Source organism: Myxine glutinosa, chromosome 1, assembly GCF_964187855.1.
Source record: "Myxine glutinosa chromosome 1, kmMyxGlut1.1, whole genome shotgun sequence".
NCBI lineage: Eukaryota > Metazoa > Chordata > Myxini > Myxiniformes > Myxinidae > Myxine > Myxine glutinosa.
This window is the reverse complement of record NC_136261.1, coordinates 370959277-370985117: the sequence shown is the minus strand read 5'-3', so window position 1 is coordinate 370985117 and position 25841 is coordinate 370959277. Positions and strand designations below refer to the sequence as shown.

Below are 25841 nucleotides of genomic sequence, written 5' to 3'. Positions count from 1 at the left end.
TCACACAGAAAGACAAACCGATACATAAAACATATAACAAGTCAAGTGAATCCACTTGGATTCCGCCCAGGTTGGCAAATGGAAATTATGATGTAGCATAATTATCATCGGGTCAAGATTTGAAATTATGCCATGGTTTTTGTAAAATTGCTACTAGTATTCACATTATGTACTTTTCTTTTGATTTAAACATCCATAAATACAAAACAAATAGTTTTGTAATCTTAGAAATTTATTAAATGTACAAAAAATGGCATTTGTACCAAAAATAACATTTGTAAGAATATAAATGACATATTACAAAATCATATTTTCTGCTCTGGGTGTTTATTACAATATTATATTGTTAACCATTAAGCCTTTGAGTGAAAAAACCTACTGGCGAAGAAATATGACAGTGCTATGATTGTAAATGTAGGAAAAGCACTCAAAGAGACACGTTGCGCCATCAAGCGTGCCACAGCTGTTAACAAAAAGCTGTCTTAATGTAGTGAGTCCTGCCACAGCTGCTAACAAAAAGCTGTCTTAATGCAGTGAGTCATACATGTTTGCCATTTGTAGTGTCCAGCACCTAGTCAATACTCCAGTAGATCAAATTAGAACTGTCTAGAGAAGTACTGTGTGTTTGGCATTCGTAGTGTCCAGCAGCTAGTACACTAAAATAAGACTGTCTAGAGAAGTACTGTTTCTTTGGCATTCGTAGTGTCCAGCAGGATACTGCAGGATGTGTTGCACCAACTCTGGGTCATTTGGGTCCTCTGGGTCATTTGGGTCCTCTGGGTCATTTGGGTCCTCTGGGGCATTTGGGTCCTCTGGGTCATTTGGGTCCCCTGGGTCCTCTGGGTCATTTGGGTCCTCTGGGTCATTTGGGTCCTCTGGGTCATTTGGGTCCTCTGGGTCCTCTGGGTCCTCTGGGTCATTTGGGTCCTCTGGGTCCTCTGGGTCCTCTGGGTCATTTGGGTCCTCTGGGTCATTTGGGTCCTCTGGGTCATTTGGGTCCTCTGGGTCATTTGGGTCCTCTGGGTCATTTGGGTCCTCTGGGTCATTTGGGTCCTCTGGGTCATTTGGGTCCTCTGGGTCCTCTGGGTCATTTGGGTCCTCTGGGTCATTTGGGTCCTCTGGGTCATTTGGGTCCTCTGGGTCATTTGGGTCATTTGGGTCCTCTGGGTCATTTGGGTCCTCTGGGTCATTTGGGTCCTCTGGGTCATTTGGGTCCTCTGGGTCATTTGGGTCCTCTGGGTCATTTGGGTCCTCTGGGTCATTTGGGTCCTCTGGGTCATTTGGGTCCTCTGGGACATTTGGGTCCTCTGGGACATTTGGGTCCTCTGGGTCATTTGGGTCCTCTGGGTCATTTGGGTCCTCTGGGTCATTTGGGTCCTCTGGGTCATTTGGGTCCTCTGGGTCATTTGGGTCCTCTGGGTCCTCTGGGTCATTTGGGTCCTCTGGGTCATTTGGGTCCTCTGGGTCATTTGGGTCCTCTGGGTCATTTGGGTCCTCTGGGGCATTTGGGTCCTCTGGGGCATTTGGGTCCTCTGGGGCATTTGGGTCCTCTGGGTCATTTGGGTCATTTGGGTCCTCTGGGTCATTTGGGTCCTCTGGGTCCTCTGGGTCATTTGGGTCCTCTGGGTCATTTGGGTCCTCTGGGTCATTTGGGTCCTCTGGGTCATTTGGGTCCTCTGGGTCATTTGGGTCCTCTGGGTCATTTGGGTCCTCTGGGTCATTTGGGTCCTCTGGGTCATTTGGGTCCTATGGGTCATTTGGGTCCTCTGGGTCATTTGGGTCCTCTGGGTCATTTGGGTCCTCTGGGTCATTTGGGTCCTCTGGGTCATTTGGGTCCTCTGGGTCATTTGGGTCCTCTGGGTCATTTGGGTCCTCTGGGTCATTTGGGTCCTATATTCCTATCCTATAACATATATATCTCCTATAACCTATCCTATAAATATAGATTTGATGACGTCATGTTTACACATCTGAGCGACAGAAACTGTCTACACATCTGAGCGACAGAAATGAGCGACAGAAACTAGCTTCACTTTTGAGCGACAGAAATGAGCGACAGAAAATTCCCAGGCAAACGCTATAACGCACCAGGTTTACAACCTGTGCGTTAATAAGGGGAGCGATAGACAAGATGGGGAGAGAGGGGGAAGGGCACAAATACAACATTTGAGAGCAGGGACATCGAGAGATCTGTGGGAGGGAGAGGGCATTGGGAGGGGGGCATGGGAAAGGGGGGTGGGAGAGGTATAAAACACATGGACACTGCAAGGACTTCCAGGAAAGAAGTTGGAATTTCAAAAAAAGTGGATCTGGGGTGAATTAGCGGGGGTAGAAAAGATCAAGGTTTTGGATGGGGGAAGATAAGAGATGGTGGTGAACAGCTGTTTTAAAGACCTGGAGAGAGGGGTGGGATTGAAGGGAGTGTGGGAGTTTGTTCCAGAGGTGGGAGAAAAGAGGAATGAAAGAGTGAAGGTGAGCAGAGAGCCTAGATTTCGGCAGTTTAACCATAAGAGGGTTGCTGGCAGATCTTGAGCGACCTATAGGAATATTTGGGGGACAGACCACAGATAGAGCTGGGGGAGCAAGACCGGAGAGGAGTCGGTAGAAGACAGAAAGACCACCTAACTGCCTGCGGTGAGTGAGTGAAAGGCCCTCGGAGATAGCTTCATCGCGGGAGATTCCAATGATTCTGAAAGCTTTGGTTTCAAGGGCGTGAAGCCGAGCTGGGTGTGAGGCAGGAGCACCGGCAGGAGTTTTGGGTCTTCTGGGTGTTTTGTGTCTTCAGGGTCTTTTTGGTTTTCAGGGTCTTTTGGGTCTTCGGAGCATTTGTGTCATTAGAGTCTTTTGGACCCTCTGGGCCTTTAAGGGTATTTTGGGTCTTTGGGCTGTTTTGGGTCTTTGGGGTATTCAGGGTCTTTTGGGTCTTGAGGGTCCTTTGGTTCTTCAGGGGCTTTTGGGTCTTGATGATATTTCGGTTCCTCTGAGTCTTCAAGGATCTTTGGGGTCTTTTTGGTCTTCAGGGTCTTTTAGGTATTTTGGGTGTTTTGGGTCTTCAGGGAATTTTGGGTATTTGGGGTCTTTTGGGTCCTTTGGGTCTTTAAGTGTATTTTGGGTCTTCAGGGTGTTTTGGGTCTTTTGGGTCTTTGGGGTCTTTTGGGTCTTTGGGGTATTTTGGGTCTTTGGGTCCTTTGGGGTCTTCAGGGTATTTTGGGTCTTCAATGTGTTTTGGGTGTTCAGGGTCTTTTGGGTCTTTTCGTGACTCTGGGTCTTTAAGGGTCTTTGGGGTATTTTGGTTTTTCATAGTCTTTAAGTGTCTTTTGGATCTTCGTCGTGTTTTTTGTCTTCATGGTATTTTGGTTCTTTAAGGGTCTTTGTGGTATTTTGGGTCTTCTGTGTCTTTAAGGGTCTTTTTGGTATTTGTGATATTTTGGGTCTTTGGGGTCTTTCAGGGTCTTGAGGTTTGGGCTTTGGGGCATTTTGGGTGTTAAGGGTCTCTGGGGTCTTCAGTGTATTCAAGAGTCTTTTGGGTCTTCAGTGTGTTTTTGGGTCTTTGGGGATGTATTGGGTCTTCAAGGTGTTTTGGGTCTTCAGGATCTTTGGGTTTTTGGGGCCATTTGGGTCTTCATGGTCTTTTGGATCCTCTGGGCCTTTAAGGGTATTTTGGGTCTTTGGGGTGTTTTGGGTCTTCGGGGTCTTTTGGGTATTTTGGGTCTTCGAGTCTTCAGGGGCTTTTGGGTCTTAAGGGTCATTTGGTTCCTCTGGGTCTTTAAGGGTGTTTGGGGTATTTTGGTTATTTGGGGTATTTTAGGGTCTTTGGGGTCTTCGGGGTCTTTAAGGGTATCTGCCATCAGGAGGGTGTTTTGGGTCTTCAGGATGTTTTGGGTCTTCAGGATGTTTTGGGTCTTCAGGGTGTTTTAGGTCTTTGGGGTATTTTGTGTCTTCATGGTCTTTTGTGTCTTCAGGGTGTTTTGGATCTTCAGGGTTCAGGGTTTTTTTTTTTGTTTGTTTTTTTTTTTTTTGTTGTTGTTGTTGTATACAAGATCGAGGCTCGTGAAAGAGCGAACATTAATCACACAGAAAGACAAACCGACACATAAAACATATAACATCGGGAGCGGTAGACAAGATGGGGAGAGAGGGGGAAGGACACAAACACAACATTTGAGAGCAGGGACCGAGAGACATGGAGACATCGAGAGATCTGAGAGAGGGCGAGGGCTTTGGGGGGGGGGGGGCATGGGAAGGGGGCGGTGGGAGAGGTATAAAACATATGGACACTGCCAGGACTTCCAGGAAAGAAGTTGGAATTTCAAACAAGGTGGATCTGGGGTGAATTAGCGGGGGTAGAAAAGATCAAGGTTTTGGATGGGGGAAGATAAGAGATGGTGGTGAACAGCTGTTTTAAGGACCTGGAGGGAGGAGTGGGATTGAAGGGAGTGAGGGAGTTTGTTCCAGAGGCGGGAGAAAAGAGGAATGAAAGAGTGAAGGTGAGCAGAGAGCCGAGATTTCGGCAGTTTAACCATCAGAGGGTTGCTGGCAGATCTTGTGCGACCTGTAGGAATATTTGGGGGACAGAGCACAGAGAGAGCTGGGGGTGCAAGGCCGGAGAGGAGTCGGTAGAAGACAGAAAGACCACCTACCTGCCTGCGGTGAGTGAGTGAAAGGCCCTCAGAGATAGCTTCATCGCGGGAGATTCCAATAATTCTGAAAGCTTTGGTTTCAACAGCGTGAAGCCGAGCTAGGTGTGAGGCAGGAGCACCGGCCCATAGGGGAGAACAGTATTCCATTGAGCTGCGGATGAAAGCCTTGTATGTGGTGAGGAGCTCAGGTGTGCCGAGGAAGGACTTCGTACGACGGAGGATGCCCATTTGGCGACTGGCTTTGGAGGCCAGCTTGGAAATGTGGTTTTCCCAAGAAAGATCATGGCAGATAGTGAGACCCAAAATCTTGAGCGACAGAACTTCTTGGAGAGGATTGTTGAGAAAGTAGATGGGAGGGTTGTCCAGTCGATCTTTTCGGAGAGACATAGTAAGAGTGTGAGATTTGTCAGGATTGAAAGACATGTTCCACTTGTTTGACCAGTCTGTGATTTTGTCCAGGTCTTCAGAGAGTGAGGAGGCAGCAGACTGCCGATCTGAGGGAAGAGGAATGGAGCGGCACAGAGTGGAGTCATCAGCAAAGAGATAGAGAGGATTTTCGAGAGAGTCAGAGAGATCATTGATGAAGACCAGAAAAAGCACGGGGCCCAGAACACTGCCTTGGGGAACTCCAGCCTGAACAGGAAGAGGAGATGAGAGAAACCCATTCAGGGCCACACGTTGACGACGACTAGAGAGGAAGTCCGCCAGCCATGCGTGGAGATTTACATGGATACCAAAGGAGGAGAGTTTGGTGAGCAGAGCGGGGTGCCAGACCGTGTCGAAGGCACGTGATATGTCGAGGGAGACAGCTCTAATTTCCTGTTTGGCATTGAGGACCTCCATCCATTGTTGAGACAGCAGAAGCAGCATGTCCAGAGTAGAGTGACCTGGTCTGAAACCAAATTGATGATCAGAGATCAAGCCATTGGAGAAGAGGAAATATTTCATATCCGAAGCAATGATGGATTCCATGACTTTGCTGATAATTGGGAGAAGGCTGATTGGTCTGTAGTTGCTAGGATCTGTTTTTGCACCTTTTTTGTGCAAAGCGGTGATGTTGGCTGATTTCCAAGCAGATGGCAGTTGACCTTGAGCAAAAGAGAGGGTGAAGAGAACAGAGAGAGGGTGAGATAGAGCAGCAGAGCAGGATTTTAGGACCCGTGGGCTGATGCCGTCGGGTCCAGTTGCAGAATCAGAGTCGAGGGTTGACAGAAACTTTTCCACCTTGTCAGGAGGAAAGGACACGGAGTCCAGGAGCAGCAGGGTACGACTGGGTATGGTGGGTACAGAGAGGGATGGGTTTGGGACACAAGATTTAGAGGCAAACACAGAGTTGAGGCATTCAGCTTTTTCACGTGCGGAGTCAGCTGTGTAGCCGTTTGAGGTAAGGGAGGGGATGGAGGGGGAACAAACACCAGAAACGGATTTGACCAGACGCCACCAGGATTTGGAAGAGGGAGACAGATAAGAGAGTTCGGTCTTGAGAACGGAGAGATATTGTTTCCTGGCTCTCCTGAGGGTGGACACACACTTGTTTCGGGCTTTGTGAAAGGAAATGAGATTTCCTTCCGTTGGATTTGCTTTCCAGGAGACGAAGGCAAGTTGTTTCTGGGCAACAGCCTCACCACAAGATTCCGTGTACCATGGACGGGAGGAAGGGTATGACAACTGAAGACGAGATGGGATAAATCTGTGCATGAGAGAGAGCAATTTACTTTGGAAGAATTCCCAGGATGAGTTGATGTCAGAGGTGGTAGAGATGGGAGACCAGTCCAGATGATTGATGGCTGCTTGAAGACCGTGCCAGTTGGCCTGAGTGAAATGCCAGACACGTCGACGCTGAGCAGGCTCCCTGAGGATGGTCAGAGAGATGTCCACTTTAACAAGGACATGATCAGATGATCCGATCGGAGCAGAAGAAGAGCAGCAGACATTTTCAGGGAAGTTAGTCATAACCAAGTCCAGAAGAGAAGATGTTCCGTTGACTGAGATCCGGGTCGGGAAATTGACAGATTGTGTCAGTCCCAGTGAGTCGCAGAAGTCCTTTGCTGAGGAGCCATGGCTGGTGAGAGAGGTACCCACACCCAGCCAACTGGCATGATGACAGTTGAAATCACCACATATGAGGAAGAGAGAGTTGGGATGAGTAGATAGAAGTTGGTCCATATCATCAGACAGCGAGATGTAGATGGAGTCATCACTGTTTGGTGGACGGTACAACACACATATGAACAAGAGGTGGGAGCGAAGGGGAAGCCGTAGCCAGAGGTATTCCTGGGGGTGAGGTGGAGAGAGTGCAGTGCAGGGCGAGTGAGGAAGAGAGTTTTTGATAAAGATAGCAACCCCGCCTCCAGGACGAGGCTCAGGTCTATCATACCGGAGGAGGGAGTAGCCCGGGAGAGATACTATGGAATCAGAGACATCATAAAGGAGGAAAGTTTCTGTTAAGCAGATCACGTCTGGTTTGACAGAAGCAACCTGTATGGAGAGATCAGTTAAGTTTGAACGAAGGCCCCGGATGTTTGAGGTCCATACCGTTAATGAAGAGGAAGGGGGAGCATCAGATACAGAACAGGGGGGAGGAGGGGTAGGGTAAGATGTGGAAGAGGTGGAAGAGATAGGGAGAGCTGTTGAAGGTGTGTCAGAGATTTCAGAATAGCTCGGAGAAAGGGAAGGATGGGGCAGACAAAAGGTTTGATGGTGATTGGGTGAGCCACAATGAGGTGTTATTTGAGGAGGGGGAAGAGCGAGGCAGAAGGTTGGGGGAGATGGAGGTGAGAGTTTGAAGGGGGAAGAAGCGGGGAGGACGCTTTGAGGAGGGGGAGTGAGAGGGGGGAAATTGAGAAGCAATGAGGGTGGGGAGATTTGAAGGGGAGGCGTGAGGGGGAAGTTTGGGAGGGAAGGGACAAGGGGAGGGATTTGAAAGGGATGGGATATGGGGGAGATTTGGAGGGGAGGGGTGAGGCAGGAGTCCAGGAGGGGAGGGGCGAGGGGGCGTCTTGGCGGGGAGGGGTGAGGGGGTAGTTTAGGAGGGAGGGGGCAAGGGGGGAGATTTGAAAGGGATGGGTGATGGGGAAGATTTGGAGGGGAGGGGTGATGGGGAAGATTTGGAGGGGAGGGGTTATGGGGAAGATTTGGAGGGGAGGGGTGAGATTGGATTTTTGAAAGTGTACGATTTATGGGAAACGAACATTTATTGCAAAATGAGTTTCTTGTGACCTTCGAGTTAAAAATACGTTTAAGGACGCTGGATGGAGGATGGAGTGTAGGAGAGTTTAGTGAATGTAGAAAAAAGGCACTATAGGAGATGGATATTTTTTTTGGGATGAATTGATTTGGTGAGCAAGTCGAAAGCAGCCTTTTAAAGAAGAAGAAGAAAAAGGTGTTATAAAATATGACGGAATACATAACTTGAGGGGAAAGTGTAAACATTGAAGGTTAATGAGTGAAAACTATCTGGGGAAATGGGGGAGAAACACGTGGTCGAAGAACGAACGAACGAATAAGAATGAATAAACGAATGAGAACAGAGAAGGGAATTTTTTTTTTTTTTTTTTGAGTTGAGATTTACACAAGGAAGTAGGCTATGGGTGAAAAGACCGCGTGAAGGGTTGTTTGGGTCTTCGGGGCCATTTGGGTCTTCAGGGTGTTTTGGATCCTCTGGGCCTTTTAGGGTACTTTGGGTCTTTGGAGTGTTTTGGGTCTTCGAGTCTTCAGGGGCTTTTGGGTCTTAAGGGTCATTTGGTTCCACTGGGTCTTTAAGGGTGTTTGGGGTATTTTGGTTATTTGGGGTATTTTAGGGTCTTTGGGGTCTTCGGGTCTTTAAGGGTATCTGCGGTCAGGAGGGTGTTTTGGGTCTTCAGGATGTTTTGGGTCTTCAGGATGTTTTGGGTCTTCAGGATGTTTTGGGTCTTCAGGGTGTTTTAGGTCTTTGAGGTATTTTGTGTCTTCGTGGTCTTTTGTGTCTTCAGGGTGTTTTGGATCTTCAGGGTTCAGGGTTGTTTGGGTCTTCGGGGCCATTTGGGTCTTCAGGGTGTTTTGGATCCTCTGGGCCTTTTAGGGTACTTTGGGTCTTTGGAGTGTTTTGGGTCTTCGAGTCTTCAGGGGCTTTTGGGTCTTAAGGGTCATTTGGTTCCTCTGGGTCTTTAAGGGTGTTTGGGGTATTTTGGTTATTTGGGGTATTTTAGGGTCTTTGGGGTCTTCGGGGTCTTTAAGGGTATCTGGGGTCATGACGGTGTTTTGGGTCTTCATGATGTTTTGGGTCTTCAGGATGTTTTGGGTCTTCAAGATGTTTTGGGTCTTCAGGTTGTTTTAGGTCTTTGGGGTATTTTGGGTCTTAGTGGTCTTTTGTGTCTTCAGGGTGTTTTGGATCTTCAGGGTTCAAGGTTGTTTGGGTCTTTGGGGCCATTTGGGTCTTCAGGGTGTTTTGAATACTCTGGGCCTTTGAGGGTACTTTGGGTCTTTGGAGTGATTTGGGTCTTCGGTGTCTTCAGGGTCTTTGGGGTATTTGGGGTCTTTGGAGTCTTTCGGGTGTTCAGGGTCCTTTGGGTTTTCAGGGGCTTTTTGGTCTTAAGGGTCTTTTGGTTCTTCTGGGTCTTTCAGGATCTTTTGGGTATTTTGGGTCTTCGGGTCTTTTTGGTATTTTGGGTGTTTTGGATCTTTAAGGGTATTTTGGGAAATCCGTGTATTTAAGGGTCTTTTGGGTTTTCATGGTATTTTGGGTCTTTAGGGGTCTTGATGGTCTCAAGGATCTTGGTGGACTTAAATGGTCTTCAAAGGTCTGTGGGGTCAACAGTCTAAAGGGTCTCAGCAGTCTAAAGGGTAAAAATGTATATTCCAACATTACGTAATTAAGAGTTCACGGACTGTGTTTTGTGGGTTAATTTAATTTGAAGAAGAGGAAGATATTTTGGTCACAAATAAACATACAAATGAAAAATCACTCACAGAGCGACACTTGGCAAAACAGAACAAAGTATAATGGCACTCGGTAGAGCATCCTTTTGACCTGAAAAATAATTACCTTCGCAAAAGCGGAAGGTTATGTTTTGATCGCTGTGTATTTATTTGTATGTCTGTGTGTGTGTGTGTGTGTATGTTAATCGCATAACTCAAAAAGTATTCAACCGAATTGCATGAAATTTGGTGGGATGATTGGTTATTATACGGGACACATTTGATTAGATTTTGGGAGCAATCGGGTCAAAGGTCAAGGTCAAGGTCACGAAAAGGTCAAAATCGTATTTTTGTTGTTCTGTTCCCTACACTCCCATGCCAAGTACAGAACAGTAGCTGCGGCGAAGGTATGCGCTCTACCGAGTGCCCGTTCTAGTTAGTGATTGAATTCAGTGACCTGACATGCAAATCGTCTTCAAAGTTTAAGTTAATCGGATGAAAATTGACAATTTTAGAAATTTGGCCTATGTTGACCTTTTGGCCTATGTTGACCTTTTCTCCTATGCTGATCTCAAAAAGAGTTGGTGGTTGAATTCAGTTGCCTGAGATGAAAATCCTATTCAAATTTCAAGCCAATCGGATGAAAATTGAAGATTTTAGAAATTTGATGAAAAGTGGTTGACATTTGGCCTATGTTGATCTCAAAAATAGTTAGTGGTTGGTTTCAGTAAGCTGATATGCAAATCCTAGTCAGTTTTCAAGTCAATCGGATGAAAATTGAGGATTTTAGAAATTTGAAATGATTGTTGACAATTGCCCTCTGGATACAGAACAGGGGGGTGGAGGCGTCGGGTAAGATGTGGAAGAGGAGGAAGAAGTAGGGAGAGCTGTTGAACGTGTGTCAGAGATTTCAGAGATTACAGAATAGCTTGGAGAAAGGGAAGAATGGGGCGGACAAAAGGTTTGATGGAGATTGGGTGAGGCACAGTGAGGTGTTATTTGAGGAGGGGGAAGAGCGAGGCAGAAGGTTGGGGGAGATGAAGGTGAAAGTTGGAAGGGGGAAGAAGCAGGGAGGACGCTTTGAGGAGGAGGGTTGAGAGGGGAGTCTAGGAGGGGAGGAGCGAGGGAGAGTCTCGGAGCGGAGGGGTGTGGGGGGAGTTTAGGAGGGAGGGGAGGGAAGGGGAAAGGGGGGAGATATGAAAGGGATGGGTGATGGGGAAGATTTGGAGGGGAGGGGTGATGGGGAAGTTTTGGAGGGGAGGGGTGATGGGGAAGTTTTGGAGGGAAGGGGTGATGGGGAAGTTTTGGAGGGAAGGGGTGATGGGGAAGATTTGGAGGGGAGGGGCAAGGGGGAAGATTTGAAAGGGATGGGTGATGGGGAAGATTTGGAGGGGAGGGGCAAGGGGGAAGAATTGAAAGAGATGGGTGATGAGGAAGATTTGGAGGGGAGGGGCAAGGGGGTAGATTTGGAGGGGAGGGGAGATGGGGAAGATTTGGAGGGGAGGGGCAAGGGGGAATATTTGAAAGGGATGGGTGATGGGGAAGATTTGGTGGGGAGGGGCAAGGGGGAATATTTGAAAGAGATGGGTGATGGGGAAGATTTGGAGGGGAGGGGTAAGGGGGTAGATTTGGAGGGGAGGGGTGATGGGGAAGTTTTGGAGGGGAGGGGGGATGGGGAAGTTTTGGAGGGAAGGGGGGATGGGGAAGATTTGGAGGGGAGGGGTGAGATTGGATTTTGAAAAGTGTACGATTCATGGGAAACGAACATTTTTTTGCAAAATGAGTTTGAGACCTTCGAGTCAAAAATACGTTTGAGGACGCTGAAGGAGGGGTGGAGTGCTGGAGAGTTTCGGGAATGTCGAAAAGAGGAACTGTAAGAGATGGTATTTTTTTTGGAATGAATAGATTTGGTGAGCAAGACGAAAGCATCCTTTTATAGGAGAAGAAAAATGTGTTATAATATATGACAGAATACAGATCTTCAGGGGAAAGATTAAACATTTCTAATCACGTGATCGCGAACAACGTGAACGAAGAACAAATGAACAAATAAGAACAACAAATAAACGAATAAGAACTGAGAAGGGAATTATTTTTATTTTTATTTTTTTGAGTTGAGATATTAAACAAGGAAGTATGGGGTGAACGACTGGGATGAAACAGAGAACGAAAGTAATTGCAGCGCATTCGACGAACCGCTGAGAGAAAACAAAACCACAAGGTCGGAGACGGTAGCCTAAGCCTACTAATACTAGTACTAGGCCTCAGAATACGCGACACAAAATAACCGACGATTGTGTATACATGTATGAAAAATTAACACCGAAAATCTTCCTAAAGACACGCTATAGGTACACACACCGAAAGATAGATACAGTCTCGACAAAAACACAATTGTGAAAAAATTACTTAGGTTCGAAAGCGTGAGCGCATAGAACAGCTTCGAAAAACGTGACCTCCAATCTTGCGCATGCGCAAAAAGGTGCTGCTTCGTATGCAGTCTTTGGCTACTGGTTGCATCATTCCTCTAGTACTCATTTTTCTGACCTCATAAGGATGACAGGCAGGCTGAATCAACCCACCTAGTGTTAATTCAACGGCACGACAGGGTCTCAAACTCAAGACCCTAGGTTCTTAAGCCAACCACTTTAATCATTGAGGTTGAGCCATTAGGCCGTTTTTCACCAGACCTGTAAAAAAAACATTTACTACCAATGACAGGATGGGGAACAGGAAAGTGTTGATAGTAAGCAACTGCTGGTATTTGCAGTATTCGGCCATTGCACGTCGGGGTATAAGTCCCTCAAAGACAGTTTTTGTGCAACAAAGATGGGGATTAGTTGAAATTAGTTCTGGGCGATAATCGTAATGGGATTCTAATCGTGCTTTACATTTGTTTTCTTACTATAATTCACCAAATGTCAGTCCGTCCGTTCGAAGGTACCGCAAAAACGGCTGAACCGATCACAAGGATATTTTGGGTGGGTAATCCTGGAACCCCTGGACTAAAATAGGATATATGGTTTTTCCAATTTTCCAATTTTCCAAACACGATGGAATAATATTTACCGATATAAACAGTGATGTGGCTTTTGTTGAAATTCTACGTACCCAGTAGAGAGTAGATCGACTCCTCATGAACTCTTCCTACATAAACGTGCGGCTCCGAAGAAACACGGCAGCGTGTGCAAGGCGACTGAGAAACAGGTGTAGCGGCCGCTTCCGTGTTACAGATTCGGCGCGCACTCTTCACACATAAAGGGGCACCGAAGAAAGACGTGGAGCAGCCACTTCCGTTTTACAGAATTCAAGTTTTTTTCAAAATGGGCGCCGTGTACTGTTTAGATTTTGATGATTTGCGTGTGATATGATTCAACGGATGTTTATATGAATCGTTTAAAATAAAAAAGCCTTCAATTTCTGATATTTTGCCTTTTCATTTGGGCCTCCCAATTGAAGCCCCGCCCGTAGGGCGGGTACCGTTGCGAGTAACGATAATGGAAATTACTGATGCTGCACATGCGTGGTAAGTAAATCGAACCTTGAACCCGGATATCGACGGTGTATTGACTGCTTTTAGTGTGTTTAGTTTCTCTCAAAAGATATACCAGCATGACAAGCAGCACTATAAAATAAAGCAGGTGATATAATATGGAATGTATATTCTCCAATATGTAATTTAAATGGTATATCATTCAGCAATAAACGTCAAAAACAATCAACTACTCAAGGCGCCAAAAGAGCTTCCGGTGGTGTTGAATTTGGTGATCTGTTTGACTCCGCTTTGTCTGTGCGCGAAGTTGAGCACTCAAGGAAACATCATGTCAAAGATCAAGAAATAGAGCGTCCTCGGTGTGCAGAGTTTTGGCGCTGAGGACAAGGACAAGCAAATTATCTCGTTCTTCACTCCTCTCACCGTTTTCGTTGGACCGAATGGAGGGGGAAAGATGGTGTCGTGTGGTTTATTTGTTTATTTATTTTCCCCATTTTGGTCACAACATCGGATGACTTGGCATTTAGTATTCGCGAAGTTCCACATAAAATGCATTCTTTTAAATGTTCTTCACAAATGTCCCAATTAGCAAGCAGATTGCTTGGAGCATTCCAAAAGCAAGCAGCTAGCTCAGTGTGTTCCACAAGCAAGCAGCTAGTGTGGTGTGTTCCACAAGCAAGCAGCCAGCATAGTGTGTTCCATAAGGAAGCAGCCAGCATAGTGTGTTCCATAAGCAAGCAGCCAGCATCGTGTGTTCCATAAGCAAGCAGCTAGCTCAGTGTGTTCTAAAAGCAAGCAGGTTTGCTTGTTGTGTAACATAAGGAAGCAGCTAGCTTGGTGTGTTCCATAAGGAAGCAGCTAGCTTGGTGTGTTCCATAAGCAAGCAGCTAGCTTGGTGTGTTCCACAAGCAAGCAGCTAGTGTGGTGTGTTCCATAAGGAAGCAACTAGCTTGGTGTGTTCCATAAGGAAGCAGCTAGCTTGGTGTGTTCCATAAGCAAGCAGCTAGCTCAGTGTGTTCTAAAAGCAAGCAGGTTTGCTTGTTGTGTAACATAAGGAAGCAGCTAGCTTGGTGTGTTCCATAAGGAAGCAGCTAGCTTGGTGTGTTCCATAAGCAAGCAGCTAGCTTGGTGTGTTCCACAAGCAAGCAGCTAGTGTGGTGTGTTCCATAAGCAAGCAGCTAGGTTGGTGTGTTCCATAAGGAAGCAGCTAGCTTGGTGTGTTCCATAAGGAAGCAGCTAGCTTGGTGTGTTCCATAAGGAAGCAGCTAGCTTGGTGTGTTCCATAAGGAAGCAGCTAGCTTGGTGTGTTCCATAAGGAAGCAGCTAGCTTGGTGTGTTCCATAAGGAAGCAGCTAGCTTGGTGTGTTCCATAAGGAAGCAGCTAGCTTGGTGTGTTCCATAAGGAAGCAGCTAGCTTGGTGTGTTCCATAAGGAAGCAGCTAGCTTGGTGTGTTCCATAAGCAAGAAGCTAGCTTGGTGTGTTCCATAAGGAAGCAGCTAGCTTGGTGTGTTCCATAAGGAAGAAGTTAGCTTGGTGTATTTCAGAGGCAAGCAGCTCGTGTGGTGTGTTGTCACTTGGTGGTGAGAGAGTGTGAGAGAGAGACGGACACAGTGTGAGAGAGAGAGAGGGAGAGAGTGTGAGAGAGAGGGAGAGAGTGTGAGAGAGAGAGGGAGAGAGTGTGAGAGAGAGGGGGAGAGTGTGAGAGAGAGAGGGGGATAGTGTGAGAGAGAGGGGGGAGAGTGTGAGAGAGAGAGGGAGAGAGTGTGAGAGAGAGAGGGGGAGAGTGTGAGAGAGAGAGGGGGATAGTGTGAGAGAGAGGGGGGGAGAGTGTGAGAGAGAGAGGGAGAGAGTGTGAGAGAGAGGGGGAGAGTGTGAGAGAGAGAGGGAGAGAGTGTGAGAGAGAGACGGACACAGTGTGAGAGAGAGAGGGAGAGAGTGTGAGAGAGAGAGGGAGAGAGTGTGAGAGAGAGGGGGAGAGTGTGAGAGAGAGAGGGGGATAGTGTGAGAGAGAGGGGGGAGAGTGTGAGAGAGAGAGGGAGAGAGTGTGAGAGAGAGAGGGGGAGAGTGTGAGAGAGAGAGGGAGAGAGTGTGAGAGAGAGAGGGAGAGAGTGTGAGAGAGAGAGGGGGAGAGTGTTGGAGAGAGAGAGGGGGAGAGTGTGAGAGGGAGAGAGTGTGAGAGAGAGAGGGGGAGAGTGTTGGAGAGAGAGGGTGATAGTGTGAGAGAGAGAGAGGGGGAGGGTGTTGGAGAGAGAGGGGGAGAGTGTTGGAGAGAGAGGGTGAGAGTGTGAGAGAGAGAGAGGGGGAGAGTGTGAGAGAGAGAGGGAGAGAGTGTGAGAGAGAGAGGGGGAGAGTGTTGGAGAGAGAGGGTGAGAGTGTGAGAGAGAGAGGGGGGAGAGTGAGAGAGAGAGAGGGGGAGAGTGTGAGAGCAAGGGAAGGAGAGACAAAGAGTGAGAGTGAGCGAGAGAGAGAGAGGGAGAGTGTGAGATTGTGTAGAGGGAAAGGGCCGGTCCACGGGGACCGATCAGCACTTGATGAATTCGGGCAGCAGGAAGAAAGGGGAAGATTTGACCCACGACTTCAGTTTGGGGGTACAACCATCACGTGTCGGTAGAAGTTGTGGTATATGGTGGTGTCGTGTGTATAAATATATAAATAATTAATAGTTGTGTGTTGGTGGTGGAGACGGTAGTCTGACAGGATGAGGATGGAGTCTGATGTGATTCTTGGGGTTTTTTTCACTTCAACAATTCAGAAAACCAGGTCCCATGACTTTTTCTCTCATCCCAAAATCATGAGACATACGTCATGCCCAGATATTGTTGTGAATATGTGAGGAATGTGAAGGAAATAAATGCATTTTCATCAAACACTAAATTAGAAAAACAATAAATGTATTTAGTTTTATAAACTTTATTAACAAATCAACAATCAGATTGTAAATACATTGTTATAATCACAATGTAAATAATCAGAATGGAATGAACGAACACAATGGAATGAATGAACAAAACGGAATGAACGAAATCATTAAAACGAGCAAAACCGCACGGAGTCACCATCATAACCATAAAACCCAATCGCGGGTTTAACGGGGACCAGGAAGTTCCCCCTGAACACGTGCAGAACCCGCGAGTCCCCGAAACACGTAAACTCTCCCTCCTCACAATCCAACAAGAACCCAAACCGTTCAGGATTCCCCGGCATGGACAGGTGGGTTTCTTGATTGTTGTGGCATGTGTAGTATTTGTTTTCATATTTCAGTAAACACCAAGAACCGGGATTCTCTCCCAACCTGTACTCATTCCCTCCCCCTTTCCTCCCCATGGAGTTTAAACAGATCCCGATTCCCCACGAACTACTCGACCTCACCTCGACCTCCCAGTAATGACGACCCGAGGAGAAACAATCAGAGGAAAGAACTTGTCGATAATAATCAAACCGATCAGGATGTTCCGGGTGATGATTGTGGGTCTCGGTTCGAGTCGCCGTCCTGAGATCCCGGGAGATCTTGACCGAAGGATGTGCAGAGTTTGGGTCCAGACTCGGGGTCCGTCCATCTGTGGACACGACGCGGGGTCACAGACTTTGTTAGACAAACGGACAGAAACACAAACACATTAATCTCTTTTATAACATTTGAAATATTAAATACATTTTTAATTTCACCTTCTTTACGAAACACAATTCACCTTTCTTTACCTGGTTAGGAATCCCCGACCATTCTCTTGTTCCCATATAACAAAACCCTCCCCCGACCATCCTCTTGTTCCCATATAACAAAACCCTCCCCCGACCATCCTCTTGTTCCCATATAACAAAACCCTCCCCCGACCATCCTCTTGTTCCCAGATAACAAAACCCTCCCCCGACCATCCTCTTGTTCCCATATAACAAAACCCTCCCCCGACCATCCTCTTGTTCCCATATAACAAAACCCTTCCCCGACCATCCTCTTGTTCCCATATAACAAAACCCTCCCCCGACCATCCTCTTGTTCCCATATAACAAAACCCTCCCCCGCACATCCGGATATTTAATTTTCGCCTTCGTTCGATTTTCTTTTAAAATAAAAATAATGACGTTTCATGGAAATTGTAACATCTTGTGAATGGGTTATGGGGTAACATAAACCTGGTGTTACCTTAACGGTCAAGGTGGCGGGTTTAACATCTTAAGATCCTAAGATTGAGCACCTGTCGTACCGTTAAAATAACACCTGGGCCCGGTTTCTGGAAGGATATCACATATTTATCCACTGGAGAGCTTCGAGCAACCGGGCCCAGGTGGGCTGACTCAACCTGTCATCCTTCCAAGGTGGACCAGGTGAGTACCAGCGTACTGGGAGTAATAAACCATTCGAGTATCCTGCGTCGGAGTGGCGACCTGGCCAGTACTGCACTCCTTAGCCAATGAAATGGCGTGAAAGGAATTTTATTGTTACCTCCAACCAACGAAGGTGGACCAAGGTTATGTTTTCACCCCTGTCTGTTTGTGTGCAGGATATCTCAGAAAGGTATGGACGGATTCGGACGAAATTCGGTGTACCGGTGTGATAGGTGATAAGAAAGAATTGATTCGATTTTGGTGAAGATCCGGATCCGGATACGAGAATTATTTTCGGGATTCTTCTTCATTGATTGGTGGTGGTTCAGATGCAGCCTGTGGCTGTTTGGCTGCATCATTTTCTGGGGACAGGACGTGCACTGATGCAATGCCCCCATTACCAGTCGGCAGGTACTCATTTTGCCCACCTTAAAAGGATGACAGGCTGTGTCAGCCCACCTGGTGTTCAACATCATGGCAGGGGCTCAAACTCAGGACCCGATCATTTAAAGCCAGCCACCTGAACCGTGAAGCCAACACCAACCTCACCATTGAATGATCGGGCGAACAATGATATACAGCACGCTGTCTCAAAAAGTTATGGACAGATTCGGACGAAACTTGGTGAATAAGTTGGGTGTGTGACAAGGAAGAGGTGATTCGATTTTGGTGAACGTTCGAATCCGGATCTGATCAGTGGGACAAAAATGGAATGAATCACCCTGGTATGCACCCTACCAGGTGTATGCACTCTACCAGGTGTATGCACTCTACCAGGTGTATGCATTCTGCCAGGGGTATGCATTCTGCCAGGGGTATGCATTCTGCCAGGGGTATGCATTCTGCCAGGGGTATGCATTCTGCCAGGGGTATGCACTCTACCAGGTGTATGCACTCTACCAGGTGTATGCACTCTGCCAGGTGTATGCATTCTGCCAGGGGTATGCATTCTGCCAGGGGTATGCATTCTACCAGGTGTATGCACTCTACCAGGGGTATGCATTCTGCCAGGGGTATGCATTCTGCCAGGGGTATGCATTCTACCAGGTGTATGCACTCTACCAGGGGTATGCATTCTGCCAGGGGTATGCATTCTGCCAGGGGTATGCATTCTACCAGGTGTATGCACTCTACCAGGGGTATGCATTCTACCAGGGGTATGCATTCTGCCAGGGGTATGCATTCTGCCAGGGGTATGCATTCTACCAGGTGTATGCACTGTACCAGGGGTATGCATTCTACCAGGGGTATGCATTCTGCCAGGGGTATGCATTCTGCCAGGGGTATGCATTCTACCAGGTGTATGCACTCTACCAGGGGTATGCACTCTACCAGGGGTATGCACTCTACCAGGTGTATGCATTCTGCCAGGGGTATGCATTCTGCCAGGGGTATGCATTCTACCAGGTGTATGCACTCTACCAGGGGTATGCATTCTACCAGGGGTATGCATTCTGCCAGGGGTATGCATTCTGCCAGGGGTATGCATTCTACCAGGTGTATGCATTCTACCAGGTGTATGCACTCTACCAGGGGTATGCATTCTGCCAGGGGTATGCATTCTGCCAGGGGTATGCATTCTGCCAGGTGTATGCACTCTACCAGGGGTATGCATTCTACCAGGGGTATGCATTCTGCCAGGGGTATGCATTCTGCCAGGGGTATGCATTCTGCCAGGGGTATGCATTCTGCCAGGGGTATGCACTCTACCAGGTGTATGCACTCTACCAGGTGTATGCACTCTGCCAGGTGTATGCATTCTGCCAGGGGTATGCATTCTGCCAGGGGTATGCATTCTACCAGGTGTATGCACTCTACCAGGGGTATGCATTCTGCCAGGGGTATGCATTCTGCCAGGGGTATGCATTCTACCAGGTGTATGCACTCTACCAGGGGTATGCATTCTGCCAGGGGTATGCATTCTGCAAGGGGTATGCATTCTGCCAGGGGTATGCATTCTGCCAGGGGTATGCATTCTACCAGGTGTATGCATTCTACCAGGTGTATGCACTCTACCAGGGGTATGCATTCTGCCAGGGGTATGCATTCTGCCAGGGGTATGCATTCTACCAGGTGTATGCACTCTACCAGGGGTATGCATTCTGCCAGGGGTATGCATTCTGCCAGGGGTATGCATTCTGCCAGGGGTATGCATTCTACCAGGTGTATGCACTCTACCAGGGGTATGCATTCTACCAGGGGTATGCATTCTGCCAGGGGTATGCATTCTGCCAGGGGTATGCATTCTACCAGGTGTATGCACTCTACCAGGGGTATGCATTCTGCCAGGGGTATGCATTCTGCCAGGGGTATGCATTCTACCAGGTGTATGCACTCTACCAGGGGTATGCATTCTGCCAGGGGTATGCATTCTGCCAGGGGTATGCATTCTACCAGGTGTATGCACTCTACCAGGGGTATGCATTCTACCAGGGGTATGCATTCTGCCAGGGGTATGCATTCTGCCAGGGGTATGCATTCTGCCAGGGGTATGCATTCTGCCAGGGGTATGCACTCTACCAGGTGTATGCACTCTACCAGGTGTATGCACTCTACCAGGTGTATGCACTCTACCAGGTGTATGCATTCTGCCAGGGGTATGCATTCTGCCAGGGGTATGCACTCTACCAGGTGTATGCACTCTACCAGGTGTATGCATTCTGCCAGGGGTATGCATTCTGCCAGGGGTATGCATTCTACCAGGTGTATGCACTCTACCAGGGGTATGCATTCTGCCAGGGGTATGCATTCTGCCAGGGGTATGCATTCTACCAGGTGTATGCACTCTACCAGGTGTATGCACTCTACCAGGTGTATGCATTCTGCCAGGGGTATGCATTCTGCCAGGGGTATGCATTCTGCCAGGGGTATGCACTCTACCAGGGGTATGCACTCTACCAGGGGTATGCACTCTACCAGGGGTATGCACTCTACCAGGGGTATGCAATCTGCCAGGGGGTATGCAATCTACCAGGGGTATGCACTCTACCAGGGGTATGCACTCTACCAGGGGTATGCACCCTCACAGGGGTATGCACTCTCCTAGATGTATGCAATCTAGCAGGGGTATCCCCTCTATCAGGGGTATGCACTCTACCAGGGGTATGCACTCTACCAGATGTGTGCACCCTACCAGATGTGTGCACCCTACCGGGGGTATGCACCCTACCAGGGGTATGCACCCTACCAGGGGTATGCACCCTACCAGAGGTATGCACTCTGCCTCCACCAGGGGTATTCCCACTACCGAGTGCCCTTGTAGTTATTAGTTAACAGTGGCACTGCGTCTGCGGCACAGCCACACTTCCAGAAAATGATGCAACCATCAGCCGGGTGGCTGCACACGAACCACTCACGTCTTGTTGTTCATCATAGGCCTAATCTTCTTCAGACAACATATTTCTGCGCTGCCTCTGTCAATGGCAATGATTCGTTCGGCGACCATCCGACTGAGTTTTACTTCCTGTGACATCCTTTGGTATTATAATTCTAATAGTTTGAAAGGATTCCACGAAAACTACGTAAAACTACATTTCTTTACATAACAAGTGAATCCTCTTGGATTGCGCTGAGGTTCGGGCTTGGAATTTCTAGGAGGAAGTATAATTTGTATGCAATGAAAGTACATGTAATATGGGATCGAGTAAGATCGAGTAAGCTTCACCAGTGCGCGTGCGCGAATTTACGTCACGTCGGCAGCGAGAAGGCGTTCCCCAACACGAACCAATCAGGAACTGCCACGCCCACTTATATGATCTCCGAATTCCTGTGACAGGAATTAGCGTTACACTGGCTGGAAGTCAATCGCGAAAGGCGCTTCCTCAGCGCCAATAATAGGACCGGGGTAGGCGTGGCTATGACGGTCGTTCAGCTTGCTGGACGCGGGGCCACTGGACACATTTGCCTCAGTGTCGGCGTTGTGCGTGATAATGTGGAATCAAATGATATCAGCAGAAATATCCTGCCTCGGAAATGCCTTGTTTTTCAGTGTTACATTTATGAAAATAAAATAATAGCTGCACACCGGCACCCCACACGGGACACGTGATCACGAACCTTCCAGTCACGGGTCAAGGCAAAGCGAACCACATGATCAATAACCATCTCGAGTCACGGTTTCTCGGCGGCAGATTCGCTACGTCGGCGCATCACTGATGCCGTTGTATAGAACAGGCTGAACAAGGGATCAACTCGAACTCTGAATTGAATAAATATTTGAATTGACATTTAGTGTTTCTTTCATCTTTGTTTTGGCATACTGCGTTGACTGCACTGGTCAATGGTCAACGAATTGATATTTAAATATAAAGTTCCTAGTTTCCCTACTCGATCAACCCTGAACCTTGCTGTGCACGTGCTCAGATGAAAAAGTGTGTCACGTGTACAGTGTGTTTGACTAACGTCTTTCTGATGATTTATAGTGACTATTTTTGTCTGGACAGAATCTACTCAAGTATTACTGAGGTCTTCTGATTTCTCAGAACCAGGATTTGGATACTACAGATAAATACTTATATCTTGTCCTGATAAAGTTCTTCAATGAGTTTAACTTTACAAAACTATTATCAGTGTGTGCTGGCACTTTCGACTCTACGTACCAACGTCAGGATGACGCGGATAAAAAAAAATATTGGCCCCACCCACAGATACAAAACGAAAGTTGGAGTATGTTTTCGTACTCTCATAGTAGTTTGTTGAGGATAGTTGCAGTTCGAGTGTTTAATAAGTTTTGTTGACACTTCAAGTAAGCAAAACAGTAAAAACCACGAGAGTGTCTTTCACGTCCAGCCATCCATAAATTCCTCTCGAAAGGCTCCGCCCCTCCCCTCTGTTCTCACCCTATTGGTTGGAGGGAAACCACAACAGTTATTTGGGGCATTTCAAAGTGCAGTTCATTGTGTGGCCTGAGGCTGGATTAAGACATTACTCTTTGAGAAATGAGCAATAAGACAGAGCTGCAAGATACAGTCAGGCTTACGTAAAACAATATAGGAACACATACATGTACAGTGTTTGACATTGCTGATTAAGATACACTGCCAATCTAAAGTTTTAGAACAGCTCAATTTTTCCAGTTTTTATTGAAATTTACGCAGTTTTATGTCTCAATGTACTCTGAAATTAAGCATAGAACAAATAAACAATTGGAGATAAAAAAGAAATCATAGAATCATTTTGTTTAACAAAATTTAATTTAAATTTTTGACTCAGCAAAGTATCCACCTTTTGCAGATATAACCGCCGAACACACTCGTGGCATTCTTTCTCCAATGGAAATCAAATATTGTTTGGGAAGTTTTTCCCAACACTGTTGCAGAAGTTCCCACAAATGAGTTGCACTCGTAGGTTGCTTTGCTTTCACACTTCTGTCCAATTCATCCCAAACCAGCTTGATGGGGTTTAAGTCTGGAGACTGTGCTGGCCATTCCATGATTTGAGGCCTGGCCTCTTGTTCTTTTCCTCGAAAGTAGTTTTGACGTCGCCTGGAGGTGTGTTTAGGCTTTCACACCTGGACAACCTGCAGGTGTGTCCAGTCTTCAGTAGTCCACTGGCGGTGCTTCGTGGCCCAGGCAAGCCTCTTTTTCTTATTTAGCCATCTTAGCAATGGCTTTCTTACTGCCACTCGACCTGTCAAACCTGCAGCTCAAAGTCTTCTCTTCACAGTTGAAACTGAGACTTGCTTACTTCGACCAGTGTTAAGCTGTGCTTGAAGCTGTTGTCCTGTGAGCCGCCTATCACGCAAGCTGTTGACTCTCAGAAACTTGTCTTCTGATTATGTTGTGGCTTTGGGTCTGCCAGACCTCTTCCCCTCAGTTTCCTCCAGTTTCCAATATACTACTTCCTGCATTGCAATATTGTCCAAATAATGCTTCGGAGGGTACAATAACAGTCTGTTTCAACACTGCTTTTATACAGACAGGGGGTTTGTAATCAAGTAATCAGCAGAGGTTGGGACACCTGTACGAATTGTTTGCATCAACTTTCAAGGCTTAATTTACTTACATTGCTGCAGAGCAGCTCTAAGTTGTTAACCCATTACTTGTTCACTGAAGAAGGCCTTTTTTTTTTTTTACAATATAACTGTGCAATTTACATTATATCCCCGTTTTTGCAAACCTAAACTTTTTTTTAACTTCGAGCAGTTTACTGCTTACCTTTGTACCATTTCAGGTTATTCACTGGATATTAAACTGCGTAAATTTCAATAAAAACTGGAAAAATTGAGGTGTTCTAAAACTTTTGACCGGTAGTGTATCTTGACACTTTTGCTCCAAGATTGGGCACCAAACCATTGTGTTATTCCACGTTGTAAAAAATAACAGAAACAAGCGAATAAAAAAAGCCCACAGAATCTTGTTTCTCACAGTCTGAGAATCCTTTAGGTGCGTTTTTGCAAACTCCAAGCTGGCTTTCATGTGTCTTTCACTGAGGAGAGGCTTCGGTCTGGCTACTCTGTCATAAAGCAGTGACGGTTGTCCTTCTAGAAGTTTCTCCCATCTCCACACAGGATCTCCGGAGCTCAGCCAGAGTGATCATCGGGTTCTTAGTCACCTCTCTGACCAAGGCCATTCTCCCCCAATTGCTCAGTTTGGCCGGGCGGCCAGCTCTCGGAAGAGTCCAGGTTGTTCCAAACTTCTTTCATTTAAGAATTATGGAGGCCACTGTGCTCTTGGGAACCTTCAATTATGCAGAAATTTTTTTGTAGGCTTCCTCAGATCTGTGCCTCGACACAATCCTGTCTCTGAGTTCTGCAGGCAGTTCCTCTGACCTCATGGCTTGGTTTTTGCTCTCATATGCATTGTCAGCTGTGAGACCTTATATAGACAGGTGTGTGCCTTTCCAAATCATGTCCAATCAATTGAATTTACCACAGGTGGACTCCAATCAAGGTGTAGAAACATCTCAAAGATGATTAAGACAAATGGGAGGCACCTCAGCTAAATCTCAAGTGTCATAGCAAAGGGTATGAATACTTACGTCAATGTGATATTTCAGTTTTTCCTTTTGAATAAATTTGCAAAACTTTCTAAAATCCTGTTTTCTCTTTGTCATTATGGGGTATTGAGTGTAGATTGATGAGGGAAAAAATGAATTTAAACGATTTCAGCAACAGGCTGCAACATAACAAAATGTGAAAAAAGTGAAGGGGTCTGAATACTTTCTGAATGCACTGTCGTAAGCTCCGATGTAATTTCAGGGACTTATTGCAAATTCAGTTGTCATTCCTACTTTTCTTTTTTATCAACTTCGAGTGACCAATCACAAATGTAGATAATTATATAATGTTGTTATTAGAGATGTCCTTGCAGTTTGTAAAAAGTTGATGATCATGTACTGAGAACTGATCAGGTACTGAAATCATGTACTGTTGATGATCATGTACTGTATTCAGGCTGCTAATTTGTGGAGTCTCCGTATGTGGCTGGACTACAAGAGTAATCAAGTAATGTTGTAACCAGTGGAGTGTTGTCGAAGCTTGAAGCAATAATTGATTAAGTGTAAATGAGGCAGTGATGTAAGGATTGCCTGTTTACTGAGAATGGCCAGAGATGTTGATCTTCACAAGCACATGATCAGATGAAAATGCATTCTTTGTTTGAAATTAGTTTTGGTGATGCATTATCTGTTTGAAATTTCTTTATAGTTTGTCCTTGATGATTTTGTGGAAAAATTTTCAAAAGTGAACTTTCAAAAAACAAGAAAGCTTTAACTATGTTGAACATATAAACCATGTAAGAGAGAAAAGAAACAAGTGCATCAGAATGAATAAAAAAGGGAAGCAAAATCAAAGGAAAGGGAACGAATTAAAGTCAAGAAAGTGGGAATTTTGAAAGATCATGGAAAAAGAGAAAAACCAAAGAAGGACAATGAATTTCCTCGTTAAATATCATTCATTTCAATCCCTTCACCCTCCATGTCCCATTTCCCTTCATTTCACTTACAAAGACTTCTCAAGCTGCTCTGGTCCAGCTCAGCCATTTGGAGCTCCACTGGCTCTGTTGAAAGAAGGAAAGGTAAAGCAACATCACAATCAATGTGGACACCCTGCTGTTTATTTATACAGTAAATATTTTTTGCTTTAAGGAACAATTTCTAAACATGAACAGATTTGAACAATGTGTGAATGCTAACGAGGCCTTTCCCGCATGCGCTGTGTGTGAATTTTCAGGGACTTGCTTCTGCCCATCAGGGCACTTTTAACCTGCCGCTGCTCGGGAATAGTGTGTAACTCACATAGTCTTTTTAAACATGATTTTCAGCATTTAAACGAGTGGCAAATCATAGATGATTAACCATAATTGTTTTGCTCCTGGATGAAAATCAGACTCCTGGAAAAATAGGAAATACGAGAAATATCTGTGGATGAGACTGAGAGGTGTTTAGTTCCATTTAGTTCATTTCCTGTTAATACAAGCGAGCTGTGGGTACACACAAAAATACACACACACACACAAAAACACACACACACACACACAAAAACACACAC

At 46.4% G+C, this 25841-nt stretch overlaps 1 protein-coding gene across 4 annotated transcripts in view; it reads right to left on the bottom strand.

Moving 5' to 3' along the window:
• Positions 1 to 15924: 15924 nt before the first annotated feature.
• LOC144889530 (nuclear factor 7, brain-like) overlaps positions 15925 to 25841 on the bottom strand; it is a 31161-nt gene continuing 21244 nt past the window's right edge. For all 4 annotated transcript variants that reach the window (XM_078770144.1, XM_078770145.1, XM_078770143.1 and 1 more), the window contains 2 exons: positions 25297 to 25350; positions 15925 to 16587 (listed from right to left, as the gene is read on the bottom strand). In XM_078770144.1, the coding sequence (XP_078626270.1) occupies positions 16058 to 16587; positions 25297 to 25350 (584 nt within the window). In that variant the 3' untranslated portion in view covers positions 15925 to 16057. The remainder of the gene's footprint in view (positions 16588 to 25296; positions 25351 to 25841) is intronic.